Source organism: Pongo pygmaeus, chromosome 7 (assembly GCF_028885625.2).
Source record: "Pongo pygmaeus isolate AG05252 chromosome 7, NHGRI_mPonPyg2-v2.0_pri, whole genome shotgun sequence".
Lineage (NCBI taxonomy): Eukaryota > Metazoa > Chordata > Mammalia > Primates > Hominidae > Pongo > Pongo pygmaeus.
This window is the reverse complement of record NC_072380.2, coordinates 9,473,755-9,496,785: the sequence shown is the minus strand read 5'-3', so window position 1 is coordinate 9,496,785 and position 23,031 is coordinate 9,473,755. Positions and strand designations below refer to the sequence as shown.

Below are 23,031 nucleotides of genomic sequence, written 5' to 3'. Positions count from 1 at the left end.
TTCTGTTTTAGGCGTTAGGTGAAGCCCATTTAGCTAATAAACTGTGGGAATTAAAGACCAAGGTTACACAGTGATTTTGTTAATACTGAGGGTTTTGTTTCTTTTTAACCTAAGTTTACCAGATTTCTCCTTACATTATGAGTACAGAGGCTTCGGTTTTTTTTTATGAAACAGGAATTGTAATAAACAGTTATCACCACATTGTCTCAATTTGCAGCTGTAATAACACGATGATACAGATTGAGACACCCCTCAGTGCAGAATGCAGAACAGTTCTCGTGATCTCACCTTCATTTAGTTTAAGCTGGCCGCCTTAAAGACAGAGACTTCCAGACTCTTGGGAAGGTTCAGGGTTTTGGTTTATTTTGCCATGTTTGGGTCCCTTTTTCTGATATATATTAGCCTATTATTTTCACCTCCATACAAATTTGCCCTTATAATTAATTACTGAAAACATAAAAATAGACTTTAAATGAATTGAATTCAGAATATCCCACAGATAATTAAGGTACATATGCAACATGCACAGAAGCCTTAAAGTACATGCTCATCCCCTTCAGCCTAGTCATTAGGTTTTATCCTGAGAATGGGGTTAACCTAACCATAAGTGACGTCAAGGAATCTGTTACTTTTAAATTAAGAACCCCCAAAGAATTCAACAGAAGACAAAAAGCTGAGTACATCATCTATAGTGTAACAAAAATTGGCATAACCTAAATGTCCAACTATAGGATTAAGTAAATTGCAGTTCATCACTTAATAGGATATTACACACAGGCACACCTTGGAGATGTTGCAGGTTTGGTTCCAGAAAACCACAGTAAAGCAAATCACGCAATAAAGTGAGTCACATTCATTATTAATATTTGGTTTTCTAGTGCATATAAAGTTATGTTTACACTATAATGCAGTCTGTTAATTGTGCAATAGTATTATGTCTAAAAAAACAATATACATACCTTAATTTAAAAATACTTTATTGGTATTTGAGGTTATTGGCCCTGGTAGAGGGCCTTGCCTCCCCATTGATGGCTGCTGACTGATCAGGGTGGTAGTTACTGAAGCTTTGGATGGCTGTGGCAATTTCTTAGACAAGACAGCAATGAAGATTGCCACATCAATTGACTCTTCCTTTCATGAGAGATTTCTCTGTAGCATGTCATACCGTTTGATAGCATTTTACCCACAGTAGAACTTGCAAAATTAGACTCAGTTCTCTCAAATGCTGCCACTGCTTTATCACCTAAGTTGATGTGGTATTCTAAATCTTTTTTTTTTTTTTTTTGTCATTTCACAGCATCTTCACCAGGAGTAGATTCCATCTCAGGATACTACTTTTCTTGCTCATCCATAGGAAGCAACTCCTTATTTTTTCAAGTTTTGTCATGAAATTGCAGCAATTCAGTCAAATCTTCAGGCTCCTAATTATTTATTTATTTATTTAGGACACAGGGCCTTGCTCTGTCGCCCAGGCTGGAGTGTAATGGCAGGATCACGGTGCACTGCAGCCTAGAACTCCTGGGCTCAAATGATCCTCCCACCTCAGCCTCCCAAATAGCCAGGACTACAGGTGCACACCACCACAGTCAGCTAATTTTTTTTTTCAATTTTTAACAGAGATATGGTCTCTGTTTATTGCCCGGGCTGGTCTCAAACTCCTGAGCTCAAACAATCCTCCTGCGTCAGCCTTCCAAAGTGCTGAGATTACAGGTCTGATCCACTACACCCGGCATTTTTTTTTTTTTTTTTTTTTTTATGAGACAGGGTCTTTCCCTCTGTCACCCAAGCTGGAGTGCAGTGGCACAGTCATAACTCACTGTAACCTCAAACTCCTGGCTTCAAGCAATCCTCCTGCCTTGGCCTCCATAAGTGCTGGGGTTACAGCATGAGCCACCATGCCCCGCCTTCAGGTTCCACTTCTAATTCTAGTTCTTTTGCTATTTCTGTAACATCTGCAGTGACTTCTCCAGTAAAGCCTTATGCCCCTCAAAGTATCCGTGAGATCTGGAATCAACTTCTTCCAAAATCCTGTTAATGTTGATGTTTTTACCTCCTCCCGTGAATCACAGATATTTTTAATGGCATCTAGAAAGGTGAATTCTTTACAGAAAGTTTTCCATTTACTTTGTCCAGAAACATCAGAGGCATCACTAGCTAGGGCAGCTATAGCCTTAAAATAAAACTTGAAAGTTGAAATTACTCTTTGATCCATGGCCTGCAGAATAGATGTTGTTTTAGCAGCCACGGAAACAACATTCATCTCCATGTACCTCTCCATCAGAGCTCTTAAGTGACCAGGTGCATTGTCAGTGTGTAGTGATGTTTTGAAAGAAATCTTTTCTTCTGAGCAGTAAGTCTCAACAGTGGACTTAAACTATTCAGTAAACCATGCTGTAAACAGACATGCTGTCATGCAGGCTTCATTGTTCCATTTATAGAGCACAGGCAGAGTAGATTTAGCATAACCCTTAAGGCCCCTAGGATTTTCAAAATTGCAAATAATCACTGGCTTCAGCTTAAAGTCACCAGCTGCATTTTTTCCCTAACAAGAGAGTTTGCTTCTTTCCTTAAACCTAATGAACCAGCCTCTGCTAGTTTCCAACTTTTCTTCTACGGCTTCCTCACCTCTCTCAGCCTTCATAGAACTTTGTAGAATGGAGGAGAGTGAAGGCCTTCCTCTGGATTAGGCTTTGGCTTAAGAGAATATTGCAGCTGGTTTGATCTTCTATCCAGACCACTCAGACTTTCTCCATGTGAGCAGTAAGGCTGTGTCACTGTATCATTTATGTGTTCACTGGAGAAGCACTTTTAATTTCCATCAAGAACTTTTCCTTTTGCATTCTCAACTTGATTAACTAGTGCAGGAGGCCCAGCTTTTGGCCTGTCTCAGCTTTTGACGTGCCTTCCTCACTAAGCTTAATCATTTCTAGCTTTTGATCTAAAATGAGACATGCTACTCTTCCTTTCATTTGAACACTTACAGGCCATTGTAGGGTTATTAATTGGCTGGCCTAATGTCAATATTGTTGTGATCCCGGGAATAGAGTGTCTCCCTGAAGTGAGAGAGTCAAAGGAACGGCTGGTTAGTGGAGCAGTGAGAACACACACAGCATTTGTCGATTAAGTTCACTGTCTTATATGGACGTGGTTCCTGATGCCCCCAAAACTTGCAGTAGAGTAACATCAAAGATCATTGATCACAGATCACCGTAACAGTTGTAATAATAATGAAAACTTTTGAAATGTTGTGAGAATTACTAAAATGAGACAGAGACACAAAGTAAAACATGCTGTTGGAAAATGGGTGCCAGCATACTTACTTGACGTGGGATAGCTGCAAATCTCCCATTTATGGAAAACGCAATATCTGTGAAGAGCAACCAAGGGAAGCTCCGTGAACGAGCTGTGCCTGCGACTGTTATTATCTTAGTTCTGAAGATGACGTACAAACATGGAAGGCTACGATTGTAGAATAAGAGTGAGAATAGAGGAAATTGCCTCTTATTAAAGCTGTATGTAGTATATATGTACGTGGGTAAAAACTGACAGTAGTAACCAAACCTGAAGCTTTTGTGTGAAGGTGGTGGTTTTTATTTTTTCCAAAGTTTCCTTCATTGTTTCAACAGAAAGGGTAGAAGAAGGGGAGGGGAGAAGATGTAGTAAATTTAGTTTTGGTGTTTTCTTTCATTCTTTTTAGAATAATGGGGTCCCAGACACTTCTGAGTCTCATGATGCAGTGGTGTCTTTACCACTGACTTTCTAGATTGACAGTTTTATATTTGTTTTTTTCCTGTTGTCATGTTTCTCAAAGTGTGGTCTAGGTCTCATTTTCCAGATTGAATTACAGTTTATGAAGGTGTCCTTATAGTCAGCTGATGGTGGAAAGGTAGAGTCAAACTCAGAAAAATAATTTTAGTGTATGTCTGTAGGTTTGATGAGAAGAGGCTTTAACCAACGATTAAAGCAGAAAGGGTAAATGCCTTCTGTGATAAGAGCTGCTTTTTGGTTTTGTAAAGGGAAAGAAAAATTCAGCTAAAAGGTTCTGTGAAATTTGTTATAACTTAAAGAGGTCTTGCCATGTGAAATTTGAGATTCATTATAGTCATATTTTTTCCCAAGAGAAACTTATCTATCGTATGCCTTAGATTGAGATTTAGATTCTGAACTCTACAAGTCAGAGCAGAATGTTATACTCAATACACTGAATAGACTGAACCCAGTAGACTAAAATGTTGTGCTCAATAAATGCTTGTTATTAACAGAGTTCATTGACCATGTTGGGCATTTCCCATTTGTACTCTTCCCTGACTTTCCTTTCAGGGAAGGAGCATCAATATTGATTCACGGAACAGAAGGAACTGATTCCACACTCCAGGTGACCTCCCTGGCCCAGATCATCTTGGAGCCAAGAAGCAGGACCATTCGTGGTTTTGAGGCCCTGATTGAAAGAGAGTGGCTGCAGGTGAGAAGAGCTGTTTGATTCACAGAGGAACTGCTCATTGATGCTGTGATCCTGGTTTGTGTGGTAGCTGACATAATGTGTGAAATTTTGATTGATTAAAATTTCTAAGTTGTGTGTTTAATTTCCTGCAGGCCAGTTAATCTGTCATCTCCTCGTTTCTGGATGCCTCCTTGCCTGTATTCCTCACTTGACACTTCCTTCACTTGGGAAACTCTTGTTGGCTGTGCTTTGTCACATATAGGAGAAATACAAAGAATGGGAAGCATAGTGTGGTCTCCCAGAAGCTGGGTCTTGACGGATCAAAGACATAAGCAGTCGGGGAAGAGGGAGTGGGGCCTGTAGTTGCGAGGAAAGCACTTTAACCCTTTCTGCCTTTTGCTCGTGCTGCTCCACCCTGTGAAGCTTCTTTCACAGATAAAACTGAGTCATGTAAAGTTGGATGGCTACCAAAATAAAGGTCTCACTCATAACAGGGATTGATATCCTCCACAGAGATTACTTTTCAGTCTGTTTCTACTGTGTAACCTGGTAAATAATTGTACTTGAACACAAATGCTTACATATCTTGAAAGCAGACATTTTTCTGGCAAAAAGAATATCTTGCTCCTCTGGTTACAATTCACATTTATTATGTACTAATGCTGTTACGTACACCATGTCCACCCTGCCTGACAACTGACCTTACCTCTGTTTAAGTCAGACCATCCTAAGTTTATGCTCCATATTTGATGAAAGTCTATTGAGCTATATTCCTCATGACGCATAGTAGACAAACGAGTATGACTGACTGATTTATATGTTATTTTAATGGATATCAAAATTCTGTGAACCACTGTAAAATTTCTATGGCATTACCTTTGTCACATACAGTAGTAGAAGGACCCAGAGACAAAGCAGATCTGTGAAATTCCTAGCAAAGTATGATTTGTGTTAAGGTCAGCATTTGGGTTCTGAACAAGACAGGTAAATGAGTCTTAAATTTACTTTGGTCAGTAGATGGCAGACTCTTGCTGTTCATTTTGGGAGAAGAGGGTAATTAAGGACAGCTTTATCTTCCGTAGAAAAGTACTCATAAAGATCTTTGAACACAATAACTTTTCATATATAATTACAGATTTACTATCAGAGCTGACATTATAAAGTTGACCAGAGTTCCATATCTGTGTCCACTTAAGATGAGGCTTGTTTAGTGTACAACACAATCTACAGTGTTAGACGGAGGTGATGATTCTTCTTTGTTTGTACTGAGTTTATGTTCTTTGACTTTGCTCCAGATTTTGTAGACCTAGAAAGGTTTATTTTGTAAGTTTATTATTACTTAAGTTCATTATTCTTCCATAGGATATTCCCAGGGCAATGCAGTTCCTGTGGTCACACCTTAGCTGCACAGCCTCATTAAGGGTTTGGAAGTGTGTCTTTTTCCTTAGTTGCTGCAACTATTTATTTTATACCAAGAAATCATTAATCTGTACAACAGCTACCCTAATTAGATGATGTTCCAGGTACTAGGAGTGTCACTGGAATTGTGTGTAGTGGTGTCGGTAGAATGCTGTGTCATGTGATCTCACCAGGATATGACTGTCACGCCTCCATCTTCCCCCTAGGCTGGTCACCCGTTCCAGCAGCGCTGTGCACAGTCAGCCTACTGTAACACCAAGCAGAAGTGGGAGGCTCCTGTATTTCTTCTCTTCTTGGACTGCGTGTGGCAGATCCTTCGTCAGTTTCCCTGCTCTTTTGAATTTAATGAGAATTTCCTCATCATGCTCTTTGAGCATGCCTATGCCTCACAGTTTGGAACATTTCTGGGCAACAACGAAAGTGAAAGGTGAGTACACTGCTCACATGGGGACCTTTCCTTTTCCGTTGTTTTGGCTACTTCCTAAGTAGTCAAAATCTAGGAGACCACAATTTGGCTCTATATTAAAATTATTGATAAAAAGGTAGAGGCTACAGTTAATTATAAGTTAAATGACCTGAAGTATATTCTTATTATGAGACAATCTCATGCTAGGTGAGAGTATGTCCTAGACTTTGTTCTGTTAGGTTAAAATTAGTCCATACATGAATTAAGGGGCAACCATGCTAAATGTTAATTTCTTTACATAGGATCATAGTATCTTTCATGTGGAAAAAGCCTTAATTTATAATTCAGCTTTTCCCTCTAATTTTATTAAGAAAGTAAGATCCAGAGAAGTTAAGTGACTTTTCTCAGGACATACAGCCAGTTGGTCATCAAAAGTGTGGCCTAGAGCAGCGATCCCCAACCATTTTGGCCCCAGGGACCAGTTTCGTGGAAAACAACTTTTCTGTGGATTGGGTGGCAGTGGGATTGGTGATGGTTTTGGGGTGAAACTGTTCCATCTCAGATCATCAGGCATTAGATTCTCATAAGGAGAATTCTCATAAAGGCACACCCTAGATCCCCCGCATGTGCAGCTCACAGTAGGGTTTGCGCTTCTATGAGAATCTAATGCTGCTGATGATCTGACAGGAGGTGGCAGTACACGCTCACCTGCCACTCACCCCCTGCTGTGTGGCCAGTTCCTAACAGGGCACAGACCCTTACTGGTCCATCGCCTGGGGTTTGGGGATCCCTGGCCTAGATTACAGGTCTTCCTCCTCCTGCTCTAGACTTTGTTACACCTAGAAACTGTCCTCAGGCCCAGAGTGACAAGCTCACCTCACAGCCCAGGCACCATCAAGTGTATAGGTTCATTTAGAAGATTTGCATCAGAATGATCTTTCAGGAAGGTTGCCTGGTAATCTCTTTAGGATACAATCACCAGGCTTCGTTGCCTCATTGCTGGCAGCCACCATTTTCTAAAGCATGTGTTGCTTAGCCCTGGACTGTACTCTGGCAGGGAGGGACAGGAGGGATTGGCAATTTCTATAGCCAAGGAAGTTTGGCGAATGTGGCATAATATCCTCCCCACTTAGAGGGTCACAAACACATAATCATTAAAGGCTTTAAGACACCCTTCAGTAAAGCAGTGTATATAACTTTAATTCAACATTTAAGAAATGTGTTTGATGATGATTTTTTTTTTGGTGTTATACCTGTTAACATCCTCAGGACTAGCTTCCAAGAAGGGATCAAAATAGATTCCCATTCTGTTTCCCAGTTGGTAGAGCCTGCCAGCAATGCTGAGTGGGAAGGATTCTGAAGTGGTGTCAGGCTCAGCCAGAACAAGTTCAGTGGTTGGCCGGCCATGGGCAGGGGGCACAGGGCTGGAGGCAGTGGATGCAATAATGTCCTGTCCTTGTCATCCCTGGTTCCCGGGAACATAGCGTAGGACATGCTATCCCAGCAGTTAAAGTCCAGTGCCACAGAGGCTCTGTGATTATGTGGATTATTTTTATTGCTAGCTCAAAAAGAATGCACTAAGTTGCACGTAGCTCATAAATAATCGTGGTTTCAGAGACAAACTGATTTTATAATAAAATTTCAGCTTAAACCGAGTCTTATGAGAATTGAATGTATTATCTTTTTGGTTGATGTAAGGTTTACCACAGACTATCTTTCAATCTGTGTTAAAATGTATTTTTTTCTAAAATGTGGCGATTGACTATTATCCTTCTCTAACAGTTTATTATGTGATAAAGAGTGTTCCAGGGTTTTAGAATTATTATGAAGCCTGTTCATTGTATGTGGATATAGATTAAATATGTATTTACGTCAAGATTCACATTGATATTTCATCTTTGACAATGTGTATTTTATGTACATGTAATTTATTTTCCCTAAAAGCTAAGTCTCTAAAAAATTTTAAGTTTTGTTTGAGATTTGACTCAGCCTCCATTTTAAATATTAATATGAGCATAAAAAGGATACAGTGGACTTTGGGGACTTGGGGGAGGGACAGAAGGGGGACAAGAGATAAAAGACTATAAATAGGGTTCAGTGTATACTGCTCGGGTGATGGATGCACCAGAATCTCACAAATCGCCACTACAGAACTTACTCATGTAACCAAATACCACCTGTTCCCCAATAACTTACGGAAAAATTAAAATTTAAAATTAAAAAAAAAATTAGAAAGTGGTTATCAAACAGTGTAAATAACGAAGACCCTGGGGGTCTTTCCAGGCATTCATATTTGTAAGCTATCCTGGTTGTTTCTGCACAACAAGCCCTTTCTTACAGAAACTAGAAAAATAAATAAGACATAAATGTCAAAAAGTGTATAATTTTTGTGTTTATATTATAGGCTTCTCAGAAACAAAAAGGTTAGAAAGTTTTTTTATACTTAGCTATTTTTAATTAAAATAGAATCCCAAATATAACAAAGAACTTTTGTGTACAGTAACGTTCTCTGGGTTAAGGTTTAACACCAAACCCGACGTGACCAGATTCTGTTTTTATCCTCCTGCCAGCTTCTTGGAAGCCTGTAAAATACTCTTTGTTTTGTTGTTTTTGAGAGCTCTAATGCCGATTGAGCTTTTTGACAAATCTGTTTATTTTTCAACATGTTGTTTCTCTACTGAAAGTCTTGTATTCTATCTTCTTTCATACTGAGAAGAAATTGTCCTAGGAAGAGGAGAGCTCAGTAATGGTTGTTATAAATTAATTACTTTAATGGCAGTGTTCTTTCTTGACCAGATGTAAGTTGAAGCTACAGCAGAAGACAATGTCTTTGTGGTCCTGGGTCAATCAGCCCAGTGAGCTGAGTAAATTCACCAATCCCCTCTTTGAAGCCAACAACCTTGTCATCTGGCCTTCAGTTGCTCCGCAGAGTCTTCCGCTGTGGGAAGGTAAACCACGCATCCTTTGCAAACTTCTTAACGGTCAGGTGTGCATGCGGCTGCCTGTGAGTGTGTGCTGTTGGTGATGTATGAAGACAGTGAGCTGGACATGGCCCTCAGACCTGTGTGAATTGTCATTCTTAGTGTGGGCATGTTTCTCTCTTTCAAATCAGTTATCTAGCCGCACTTTTTTTTTTTTTTTCAGTTCCCATTGAGAAATTAACAGTGTTTCTTTACATTGCTGTTTATGTTGGATATTTTTTCTAGATAAGAAAGTACATTACTCTTTGCTTAAGGGAGTTGGTAGGTAGTTGGGACATGAATAAATTGTAAGCTCCTCAGGGAGAGTTTCTATCCCTTAATGAAGCAGTCATTAGGATAGGTTCTTGTATTAAATGGTATTAAAGAGTTACGTGGCTGGGGATTCCAGTAAGTTTTTATAAATGGGCACAAAATACCATCAGTGCAGTAACACAGATATTTCATTGTTCTTATGGGACTATATGCTTAATTTTTAAATCTATTCTAAAGTAGATTTTTTATATACACTGATTTTTCCAGCTATTGAAGCTTATCCCCTTAAGTATTGAAGCTTATTAATTAAAACATAACCAAAATCTGGCCAGGTGTGGTGGCTCACTCCTGTAATCCCAGCACATTGGGAGGCTCAGGTGAGTGGATCACTTGAGGTCAGAAGTTCAAGATGAGGCTGGCCAACATGGTGAAACCCCATCTCTACTGAAAATATAAAAATTAGCCAGGCCAATTTGGTGGTGCGGGTCTGTAGTCCCAGCTACTCAGGAGGCTGAGGCAGGAGAATCAGTTGAATCTGGGAGGCAGAGGTTGCAGTGAGCGGAGATGATGCTACTGCACTCTAGCCAGGGTGACACAATGAGACTTTCTCAAAAAGATAAAAATAACCAAAATCTATCTAAACTATGTAGTTTTTCATTAAACAAAGACTCTAAAATACCATTTAATTTTTAAAGTTATTTTGAAGATAATAAGCACATATTTATTCATGTTTATGTTTAATAGCATAAAGTATACATACAAGAATGGTAGCTGTTTGGTAAATTAAACCGAATTACCATTAATGCCAGTTGTAATGCCGTATTCTAGTATGTTATACTCTCAAAGGCAATTCATGTGTGGAAAACTATTTGCCCTTTGTGGAAACGGGTCTCAGATTGCTTTGCCTTCTCAGTCTGAGACCAAGTCAGTTTCTGTCTCTTCTCTGGATGTCAGCTGTCACGTCTAGTTCCTCTTGGCTTATCTGCCATTAGTGGCTTCCTTCCACCTCAGTTCATGCTTCTAATCTTATCTATTGAAGTGTCCCCTAGTTAGCATTGTGGGGAAATGGTCTTAGATGGTCTTGAGGTTCTGGATGTGAGCTTTAGTGCTTTGATTTGTGAAGGGTTGGTGACTGCTCAGAACTTCTCTTTGCTTACTTTCGTGATTGTTGTCACAGTCAGTACAGGGTTTGTGATCTCTTAAATGAGAGGTTACAGTATTCTTCCTGTTTAGGACTTCTGGGACAATGTACCTAAAAGCCACTGTCACATTTAATAGCTGAAATGAGCATAGCTGTTTGGGAGAAAACCCACATTGGGAGCTGGGTGGCCTGAAGGATGATTTAATTGCTTTGTACCAAACCTCCTTGTGGAGCTTAGAGATAAGCGATGGGATGAAATGCTTGTTCTGTGGATTAAGTCCTGCCATGCCAGAGTTTCAGTGTGTGTTTCATGCTCCTCAACCTAGAGCTGGGAGAAAAAGAAGCTCTCTATTAGGTAAAATCCTATGGTAGGCATCTATATTGAATGAGACTGCTCTTCGGCCTTAAAATGTCTCTCTGCTGTTTACATTTACATCACAGCTAACCATTAATATTTAGTAATTCCTGAATTAGAAAAATCAACATGGGTGGGTCAGGCTTTACGCTGTGGTTCTGCTTTCCCTTTCTGATACAGCCTGACGTTGGGACCTGCACAGAAGGGCTCATTAGGACCCATGGCAGTTTGGTTTGTAGAGAGTGTTTTAATGAATCATAAAACGTTTGTGAACTTGCCATCCACTGACATGGTGCAGCCTGGAAGATTTTCATGCCTCCTTACTTGAATATCTGTAAGGCATTATTTTGGTATGATACAGTTAACACAGGGCTATGGAGAGGAGAAAATACTTCCTTTTGGTTCATAATAAAAGGATAATTATTATTATTTGGGGAAAGAAGCAATTGCCTGCAGAATTGAAAGATTGCCTCTCAAGTAACAGGGAGAGAGGCGTGTGAGCACGTGTGCTACAGTTCAGGCTTTCAAATAACAACATATGTGGTTCTGCTTTTACTGTAGCTGTCACTTTTCAGGTGAAAATGGCTTCACACATTTAAGGGATCTTACATGTCTGAGCAATATTCTATAATTATAAAAATAAATGATTTATATTGTGAAATTGGAAAGTTTGTGACATTGTAAATTATCATCTTGTTTTCCTGAATATATCATAAAATGGTATTTGGATCTATTTGATAATTTTGTGGGATATTTCTGAAGAATCAATGAGCATGTACATACAAGTAGTGACTTTTCAAATATTGTATTCAATTGCATCCTTTTCAGTACCTCAAGATTCCTGTATATTTTAGAGTATAATAAAACACAGATGTGAGTTGTGGCAACAAAAGAAAAAAGAATGTATAATACGTAAATTACATCTTATCCACAAATGTAATTTTAATCCATTGTATATACCTTTCTTCCTTCTGTTTTTCATTCCTGGATTCAATAGGTATTTTCCTACGTTGGAATAGATCCTCTAAGTATTTGGATGAAGCATATGAAGAAATGGTTAACATCATTGAATATAATAAAGAATTACAAGCAAAAGTCAATATCCTTAGAAGGCAGTTGGCAGAACTGGAAACAGAGGACGGGATGCAGGAGAGTCCCTGAAAGGTCTCCTCGCACCCTTCGCAAGGACCTTCCTGGGCCTGTGTCCGCCGTTCTCTCCTTGTGCCCTTCAGTTCACTTTTACACGGTAGCCTTGAAGTGAGGGCTTTAGATGTGGGACCCCTCTAATGTAATGGATTTCTTAATACTGTATGAATAATGAAACTTACTATCATAAACCATGTTTCATGTGGCCTGTTAGGGCCTGTCACTTTGGGAGCCGGAAGGAGGTGCTAGTCATTTTATTTTTACGTGAAATAGATGACCTATTTAATGCCATTTGTGTTTCATGCCATTTTATCCAAAGCTTTTTCTCTGTGTCCACTCTCCAAACAGCATTCTAGAGCAGTCAAGGACACAGCTAATCTCTCTAGGGACTGTTTGGTGGTTTAAAAAAAGGGTCAGACTTTTAAACACTCTGACCATAGAAATGTTTTTCAAAATGGCAACAATGGATAAACCAAGGATTTTGTGTTTAACAAGCCATTTCCAGTGTCTTTGCCACATAAAATAGCCATTTTCTTTAAAATAGTTTTGGACTAACGAAGCTGAAATCTATTCTGTCTTGTTTGTCAAGAAAGGAAAATCTGTTATTCAAGGTAAATTATTTCTACGAGGGCAACAGGTATGGTCCTCCGATATTTACATTAGGAAGAGTTAAATTTATTTTAACGTAGACACTAAAAGTATGTGCAATATAGAATTAAAGTAGGAATTTGTTACTGATTGAGAATTGTTACTGGTGAATTGGTTTTCAGGTTTTGAGCATACATATACAATGTGTATCAAATGCTGGTTGTAAAATTAAACCATCATCTAGAATAGAGTTAATTTGTTATAATCAAGCTACAAATAGGTTTTCTTAAACCAGAGATGCACTGCCCTTGTCTAAAGTTCTTATTGCACTGGTTTATATGTGTATGTGTGTTTTATTGTGTGTTTTTTTAATTTGTAAGTATTCTAAGAGTTTACTAATACTAAGGTTAAAATTTTCATGTTGACCTGAGCCTTTTGCAAATTTGTTTTGGCTCTATTGATTGGTCCATTATGTGTTAGGCAAATATAACTTAAGTAGAGGGGGAAGTTTATGAATATAATATAGCTCTGTGTTTTAAACCTCAGAAACAGATTTGAGTGTTTCAGTGTTATAGAAACAGTGATGACTATTCATGCTCTGCTAGTCTATGCCTGCAACTCCAAATGTTTGTGGTTCAGTATTTCCCACCTACACTTCTGGTTGATGACATTGCTCATTTTAACAAATACGACCAATTCTAGTTTTTCTTTAAAAGGATAGTTTATGAGTAATCTTTAAAACCATTTCCATACCATCTGTATATAACCATTTCGGTAGAGAACACACTACACTGAACCCTGCTTTAGAGCTGTGTGTTGAGCTAAAAATATAATTTTTTTAAAATCGACTAGCAAAATCTATGGCCACACTGAGAAGCCTTTGAAAATGGCAAATACTTTTCATCACCAGTTGCCCAGTTCATCTTTCTTCTGCTTCCTCAGCCTTGTAGTAAAGGCTACACAGCAGCCCACAGTCCACAGTCTTTTTGGGAAAATTTGCCTGCCGCCTTCTTTAAGCTTAGTTTATCTTTGACTTACTTTCTTTGCTGTAGTTATGAACCTTGGGGCATTAAAATCCCATGGCAAGGAGCATAAGAGATGTTCTCGTAGCTCTGCATTGTGTGAAATGTCCATCTTAGTTTTGTTAAAAAAAAAAAAAAAAGGAAACAGCCTCACTTTTTTGTGGTCCCTCAGAATTGCTTGCTATGTCTGTTAATACAGCTGACCTTTTTGTTTTCTTCTCTTTTTGTCTGAAGATTGTGTATGAAGGAGCCTTTTCTTCTCAGCTAACAGGCGTATAAGGAAAACCATCTAGAGAGTTTTCTTTAGAAGTGACTCCCATTAGCCTGGTGTGGTGGTGTGTGCCTATAGTCCCAACCACTAGGGAAGCCGAGGCAGAAGGATCCCTTGAGCCTAGGAGGTTGAGGCTGCAGTGAGCTATGATTGCATCAGTCCACTCCAGCCTGAGCAACAGAGCGAGACCCTGTGTCTAAGTAAAGAAAAAGCCAGAAGTGAGTCCCACTGCTTCTGTTGATCGGCCATAGGGCTTCCATGGGTGGAAACTTGCGAGGGAGTTTGTATTAGGTCTGGTCATGGAGAGATTGTGTGCCATCAAGGTAGACCTGTCTTCCTGATGCACATTTGCTGTGTGAGCCAGAGTACAGTCATAGCACGGTATTCGCATTTCGTTTTCTCTGTCTTACTGAGACAACAATCTATACTGTTTTGGTAAGTTTGCATTTTAGTATTAATTTATAATTAGGGATTGTTCAAACTTCAGATCTGTTTACAGGTTGTAAAAATAAACTTCGGTATCAGTGCATCTACAAAAGTGTTATTTGGTAATCCAAATATTAGAGTTTTCCCAAATCCAAAAACTGTCAAAAATAAGTCCATTATCAATATAATTTGAAGAGGATTTTTAGTAGTACTGTTAAGTTCGTGCTTTCTTGGATGAGAAGAATAAATGACACGGATACACTGCTGAGAAGACGCTCGTTAAACATTGCGTTGGAGAGTTGCCTTTGATAAATGTGGTATTAAACACTTGAATGAAGAGAATGGTGGCAGAATGAGTGAGCAAGCAGATTGCCCCAGAGGGGCCAGTAATAATCACATGAGGGATAATCAGATTCCTGCGTATTCAGCATCTTCTCTATTCATGTGGAGTGAAAGCTGGTTTTTATATGGGAGATACATAAAGTAGGCCCGCAAAGAGTATTTTTAAAATACAAAGGATCACAACAATCCTCTGTCGAACATATAAGCATCCTCAGATTTAAATAAGTACTTTTTTTTTTTTTTAATCAGAAGAACATTGTTGGTTGATTATATGTTTTTAAAAACCTGAAGCTTTTTTGGTGGCAGGACCTTTCAATAAATATTTATTTGGTCAAAATTTTTTATTTTGATTTATTAAATGGGAAGAAAGCAAGCAGAAATAGTAAAATTCAGTAGGTTTAAAACAATCTATAAATGTATTTTATTTCCAAGGAAACTTAGGGTCTCAGAGCAAGATTTTAAAGTGATTTTTGAGAAGACTTGGGGGGACAATAATAGACATTCATGTCAAATCCCATATGGGGGATTTTTAAACATTTCTTTGCACTTTGAGGCCTGATTTAGAGGTAGAATTTTATTGCTTTTTGTTTTAAAGGATGAAATTTTGTGGGATTTTAGTCTTTGATTCCGTCAGTATTTGGTTTATGTTAAATAAAAAATCAGTATCATGGAAAAGATATGACCATAATTTAGTCTCCTCAAGTGAAAAACAGGAGTAATGTTTAGTTGCACTTTGAAAAATCTGCTTCAAGGCATAACCCTTGTAGTTGTCTGGTTTCAGGGATAGCTGTTTGAATTGTCAGTCTAAAGTAGGTCATCAGGTTCACTTATTATCAGACCTTAATCTGGGATAAAGGTTTTGGTATTTGCCCACTTCTAGATAGAATGAATGAAAACGACACAAGGGTTTTATGAGCAGTCTTTATCAGAAAGGTATTTCCTGGACCAAAAATGGGCAATAGTTACAATAGTTGATCCTACGTTCTGGAAGCTTTGAAATTTATCAGAGAATGAAGTCATTTAGTACATCTGATAAAGTGTTTTGTTGTTGTTGTTGTCGTTGTTTTAATTGGGCAACCCTCAGAACTGAAGAGGTTCAGAGAACTTTCCAGGTTTATACTATACCTCAAGACCACATAGATTAGCTACTGCTTATACTTTCACATGGGCTAGGCCTGTTCTCCTCCTCCAGACCTAGTATTCTAAGTTATTACCACGTAGTATTTTTATGTTACCCGTCATCTTTAAAAACATTATAGGCCGGGCGCGGTGGCTCACGCCTGTAATCCCAGCACTTTGGGAGGCCGAGGTGTGCGGATCATGAGGTCAGGAGATCGAGACCATCCTGGCTAACACGGTGAAACCCCGTTTCTACTAAAAATACAAAAAATTAGCTGGGCGTGGTGGCGGGCGCCTGTAGTCCCAGCTACTCGGGAGGCTGAGGCAGGAGAATGGTGTGAACCCAGGAGGCAGAGCTTGCAGTGAGCCGAGATCGCACCACTGCACTCCAGCCTGGGCGAAAGAGTGAGACTCCATCTCAAAAAAAAAAAAAAAAAATCATTATGACTCTTTTCTCCATTTACATTTATTCTCAGATGATAAAATATATACTGATACTATAACTTTCTCATAGTATCAGTTTTCTTTATTTTCTTAAATAAAATTACTTCTACCTTCACTTGGTCTTTATAATCCACTGTCCACAGCATCTTCCTTTAAACCAATAGTCCCAGAAGAGACCCTCTGAAATTCTAGGACTGAGTATTAAAATGCCTGAACGTGTTATCTAAACCCTTTTTAAGAAACTTAATGTCCTAGCTCTTGAACTACACTGTGGAACAGTAATTTGTGCCCAATTTAGTGGAAGATAATGAGGCTCACTGTAAACACTACATTGTCCTGCAAAGTAATTCTGATAGTTTACTGACTTCTAGAGCCATTCTCTTTAACCGTCTGCAGGTCTAAGGATTAACTATATTTGTGATTTGTAATAAAACTGAGTTGTACAACACTGCCTGTGTTTGTCTGGCCAAGACATTTGCTTCACTTTTTAAATGCACGTTATCTTTGGAGAGGTCAATTATTCTACAAAATACACCCTAAATCTCATTGTTTAAAACCTTATTGATCTAATACCATCTACACAAAAAAATGTTGTACTTGCAGAACTTAGTTTATAAAAACAAAGAATGTGTATTTCTTCAATAGCCGGGTATTTGGATTGTTCTCTTGATATATTTGAATGTGACTCTTGGATTTAAGTGCACTATTATTCATGGCTTACACAATAAAATTGCACTGTATGGCAAATGTGTCTATAATGTATGCTTTGCTGAAACCCCAAGAGTGCTGCAAGGTACAGGTTTCCATATTGTTAACCTGTCTACACACACACACATATACATATAGTCTTAGGGGAAAAAAAAGCAGAACTTTTGTAAGTCTGTGTCACATTTTAATATTGTTTGTAATACTCACTAAGTGATAATTTCTCCTGTACCCTATAACTGTAATCATTCACCTTGGGTTGGCCGGTTTGTCAAGCTTGGTTTACTGAATCAAGAAACAGTCTTGTCGAATGTGGTACTGTTCTTAGTTTGTAATATTTGTGTATGGTGTTCCTCTGCCTCAGAGGACAGTTGCACAGATGGCTAATGTTAAATTTCTATAGACGATGGTAATAAAATTTGAATATATTTAAGTGCTAATAAATTAAATCTGTGGGCTTATTTTAATTTTTTTCAAATATTGGTGAAGGTTTGGATGGTGTTTCAGTTAAATCTATGTATTTTTTACCTTACATTTTGAAAAAATTGAGATCTGCAAAAAGACTGCAAAATAGTACACTGATCTCCCTAGATTGTTCCTAGATTGAATGATTGGTAAAATTTTCCACATTTGCTTTAATACCACGTGTGTGTGTTTGTGTCTGTGTGTGTGTGACACTGTTATTTTGCTGAAACATCTGAGTTAGCTGCAGACATTGTGACCCTTTCTTCTAAATACTTCACAGGAATCTCCCAAGAATTAGGAGTATGTATTCTACATATTATTGATTTAGTATGTATTAATACATACAGATGACTCAATGAGGGTAAAAGGAAAGCTCTTTCTTAGAGTAGAATGCCAGCTATTAAATGTAGGAAGAAAATGGAATTAGAAAGCCAGTATTTGGCAAATTATTACCGTAATCATTGACTTAGGCAATGCCCAACAGTGAATGGCAAAACCAGCAGTTGAAAGTTTGTGAAGAACAGAATATAATCTCCAAATAGCCTTCCACAAAATACTTACAAGTTACAAAGGAGAAAATACTAACTTTATAGTGAAAGGAACTGGTAGATACCACCTTATCTCAGGAAAAGTTAACATCATTAGTAATGGGACATATCAACATCATGTGCCTTCTGATATGGTCCATCCAGAAACAGTACCACTGTTGGAGGGAAAAGCAGTCTTAGGAGTTTTATAGTTTAAAATCTTACATTTAGATCTTAATACATTCTGCATTAATTTTTGTATACCGTGTAAGGTAAGGGCCCAATTTCAGTCTTTTGCATATGGATATTCAGTTTTTGCCAACACTTTGTTGAAGAGACTGTCCTTTTCCCATTGTGTGGTCTTGGTATCCTTGTTGAAGATTATTTGACCGTATACATATTCATTTCTATGCACTCTATTCTGTTCCATGTGTCTATAGGTTAATCCTTGGAAGGCTTAGGCGGGAGGATCATATAGGGCCAGGAGTTTGAAACCAGCATGGGAAACATAACAAGACCCTGTCGCTACAAAAAATAAAAAAATTAGCCAGGCATGATGGTGCTCATCTGCAGTCCTTGCTAGTCAGAGGCTGGAGTGGGAGGACCACTTGAGCCCAGGAGTTCCAGGATACGGTGAGCTATGATCATGCCATTGCATGCCAGCCTGGATAACAGAGCCAGACTCTGACTTAAAAAAAAGAAAGAAAGCAGATCACTTATTTTGTATTTAGGTTTGTCTGATGTTAACATTGAAAAGTAACTGAATATATAGACAACTACATCCTTCAATAATTATAATAATAAACCCTAGGAAAGGGTGAAAGTCTAACTCCCATAGCACATTATAATATTGAGATGTTATAATAAAAATATCACAAAGCATGCAAACAAATGAGAAATCTGGCTCATTCACAGGAATAAAATTAATTGAAAGGAACTATCCTTAAGGAATCCCAGACTTTGGACTTACTAGACAAAGACTAAACAATTGTCTTAAATATGCTCAAAGAGTTAAAAGACAACTAAATGAAATCAGAGAAATGATGTTTGAACAAAATGAGAATATCAATAAAAATATAAAAATTATAAAAAGGAACCAGGTAGAAATTTTGTAGCTGAAAAGTGCAACAACTGAGATGAAAAATTCACTAGAAGGGTTCAATAGGATTTTGTTTGTTTGTTGTTTTTTGCTTTTTTTTTTCCGAGACAGAATCTTGCTGTCGCACAGGCTGCAGTGCAGTGGCATGAGCTCAGCTCACTGCAACATCCGCCTTCTGGGTTCAAGCAATTCTCCTGCATCAGCCACCCAAGTAGCTGAGATTACAGGTGCATGCCAGCACACCCAGCTGATTTTTATATTTTTAGGAGAGACGAGGTTTCACCATGTTGGCCAGGCTGGTCTCAAACTCCTGACCTCGTGATCCACCCACCTCGGCCTAACAAAATGCTGGGATTGCAGGCATGAGCCACCACGCTCAGCCTTCAGTAGAGTTTTTGATTAGGCAGAAGAAAGGATCAGCAAATTTGAAGATAGAATTATTGAAATTATCCAGTCTGAGGAGCATAAAGAAAAAGAATAAAAATAGTGAATAGACTTAAAGACTTGTAGGATACCATCAAGTGGACCAGCATATGGTTTATGAGAGTCCTAGAAAAAAGCAAAAAAGTATTTTAAAAATAAGGGAATGAAAACATCCCAGATTTGATGAAAGACATAAGTCTAGAAATCCAAGAAGCCTCTACAACAACCTCTAATACCAGAAACTCAAAGAGATTCATACCAAGACACATTATATGAAAACTACCAAAAATCACAAAGAATCTTGAAAGTAGCAAAAGAGAATCAACTCATCACATTACAAGGGATCCTAAATGAGATTATCAACTAATTTTTAATTAGAATTTATGGAGGCCAGAAGACAATGGGATGATATACTTTAAATGTTGAGAGAAAATAACCTGTCAACTGAGAATTACATATCCAGCAAAACTGTCCTCCAAAAAATAAGAGAAAAATTAAGACATGTCTAGATTTTTAAAAAGCTTAGGGAGCTTGTTACTGTGAGATATGCCTGACAGGAAATGCTAAAGGGAGTCCTTCAGTGAGATGAAAGAACACTAGACAGTAATGAACCCATGTGAAGAAAGAAATATCTCCACGACAGATAAATTCTAGGGCAAATATAAAAACCAGTATTATTATAACTTTAGTTTATAACATCAGTTTTTATTTTCCATAGGAATTAAAACACAAAAACATAAAAAAGCAATTACAAATCTATGTTAGGGAGCTTGTTACCAGTAGATTTGCCATACAAGAAATGCTAAAGGGAGTCCTTGAAGGTGAAATGAAAGGATGGTAGACAGTAACTCAAACCTGAGTGAAGAAGTAAATATTTCTGGTTGCTGTGGTTTGAATGTCCCCTCTAAAATGCATGTTGAAATTTAATTGCCATTGTGATGGTATTAAGAGGTAGAACCTTTAAGAGATGATTAGGTCATAAGGGCTCTGCCCTCATGTATGGATTAATGCCATTATCATGGGAGTGAGTTATCATGGGAGTGGGTTCCTGATAAAAAAGATTCTGAAATTCAGCCCTGATCCTTTTCTGTCTCGCACACTCTCTTGTCCTTCCACCTTTTGCCAGGGATGAGGCAAAACAAAGGCCCTCACCAGATGCTGGCACCATGCTCTTGGACTTCCCAGCTTCCAGAGCCTTGAGCCAGATAAACTTCTTTATGAATTATCCATTCGGTGGTACTCTGTTATAGTAGCAGAAAAATGGACTAAGACACTGGTAAAGTAAATACAATGGCAAACATTAAAAAAAAAAAACAGTATTATTGTAATTTTGGCTTGTAACTCCACTTTTTATTTTCTAAGGAATTAAAAGACAAAAGCACAAAAATAAATCTGTTATTGAGCACTCAATGTATAAAGATTTGGGACACCAATAACAAAGGATGTGGGACAGAGCTGTATAGGCATATGTTTTTCTATACTATTAAAGTTAACTTGGAATCAGTTTAGATTAGACTGTTTAAACTTTAGGTTGTTATGTGTAATGCTTATGGTAACCACAAGGAAAATATCTATGGAAAACAAGAAGAAATGAGAAGGGAATCAAAAGACATCACTACCAAAAATAAATAAACTAAGCACAAAAGACAGTTGTTATGGGGAAAATGAGGGGCAAGAAAGTAACAAAACATACAGAAAACAAGTAATAAAACAGCAGAAGTAAGTCCTTATCAGTGATTACATTAAATGTAATCACTTTTCAATCAGAAGGCAGAGAATGACGGAATGGGAAAAAGAGTGATGTCCCATATATGCAAGGCTGATTTAACATTTAAATCAGCCTTTAGTTCAGCCAATCAGTTAATGTAATCCATAACATCAACAGACTAAAGAAGAAAAACCACATGATCATATCAGTAAATGCAGAAAAAGCATTTCACAAAATCCAAAACTTTACTCTAAAACTCTTAGTAAACTAGGAATAGAGTGGAACTTCCTCAGTTTGATAAAGAACATCTAAAAAAATTCTGCAGCTAACATACTTAATGGTGAGAAGCTTGCCTGCTAATATCAGGAACAAGACAAGCCTGTCCACTCTCACCACTCCTTTCAACATTGTATGGGAAGTTATAACTAATGCATAAGACAGAAACAGGAAATAAAAATATACAGATTGGGAAGTAAGAAACAAAACTCTCTTTGTTCACAGATGATATGATTTTCCATGTAGAAAGTCTAAAAGAAGCAACCATAATCTCCTAGAACTAATAAACAGGTATAGTAAGGTTGCAGGGTGCATGGTTAATTTACAAAATTCAATTGCTTTCCTATCTGTCGGTAACGAACAAATGAAATTTGACATTTAAAAATATTATTTACATTAGCAGCTTCCGAAAATTAAGTACTTAGATATAAATCTAACAAAATATATACAAAATCTACATGAAGAAAGCTACGAAGTTCTGATGAAGGAAATCAGAGACGAACTAAATAAATATAGAGATATTCTATGTTCATGGATGGGAAGAATCAATATTGTCAAGATATCAGTGCTTCCTAGCTTGATCTAGATTCCACGCAATCTCAATCAAAATGTTATTTTGTGTATAGTGACAAACTTCTTCTGAAGTTGACGAGAAGCAAAACCGATAATAGCCAACACAGTATTGAAGGAGAAGAACAAAGTTGAGGACTGACAATACTCAACTTCAAGATTTATTATAAAGCCACATTAATCAAGACCATATTTCTTGCCTAGCTTCTGGTACTTTGCTGGCAGTCTGTGGCATTAATTGGCCTGTAGAAGCATTACCTTGATCTCTGCCTTCATCTATACATGGCAGACTCCCTGCCTGCATGTCTCTGTGTTCAAATTTCCCCTTTTATTTCCTAGTCTTATTGGATTATATCACACCCTAATGACCTTATCTCAACTAATTACATCTGCAATAACCCTGTTTCCAAATAAGGTTACATTCTGGGAGTCAGGACTTCAACACGTGAAGTTGGGAGGAGGACACAATTAAACTCATAAGAAATACCATGGTAGTGAATAACATTCTATCCTCAGAAGTATTACAGACAAGGAATGCGTAGCTGCATACAGAATATATACATTTTGGTGAGGACAGATCACTCCTTCATGATAAAAGAGGTACAATGTAATCAACCTTCTACCAGGTGGCTGGCTGCTTCCCACCCTCAGAAAAGAGTGCCATATCAAGAGCTCAGCATTAGATTCTGGTGTTGATAGGTTGGGTAGTCAGCAGTGGCAGTAGCCAGATTGGTCTTGCCCAGAGGAAGTCCATGTTGCTGAGTCTATGCATAGCTTCCATCCCTACCACATGACTACTTTGTGTCTGGTTCCATTAACCAGGACCTGGGGTGGCTGGAGAAAGAGGCTGACTGATCCTTTGGCTCTATGACCCATAGGCTGTGTCAGCGTGTCCACCTGATTAT

General features: G+C 38.1%; 1 protein-coding gene across 1 annotated transcript in view; it reads left to right on the top strand.

Annotated features, from left to right (window-relative positions):
* The window catches only part of MTMR9 (myotubularin related protein 9), a 47,032-nt gene extending 25,869 nt beyond the window's left edge, over positions 1 to 21,163 (top strand). Inside the window, exons 7-10 of the mRNA XM_054498592.2 lie at positions 4,321 to 4,462; positions 6,067 to 6,287; positions 9,063 to 9,214; positions 11,993 to 21,163. Coding sequence (XP_054354567.1) covers positions 4,321 to 4,462; positions 6,067 to 6,287; positions 9,063 to 9,214; positions 11,993 to 12,156 — 679 coding nt within the window. The 3' untranslated portion in view covers positions 12,157 to 21,163. The remainder of the gene's footprint in view (positions 1 to 4,320; positions 4,463 to 6,066; positions 6,288 to 9,062; positions 9,215 to 11,992) is intronic.
* Positions 21,164 to 23,031: the final 1,868 nt, after the last annotated feature.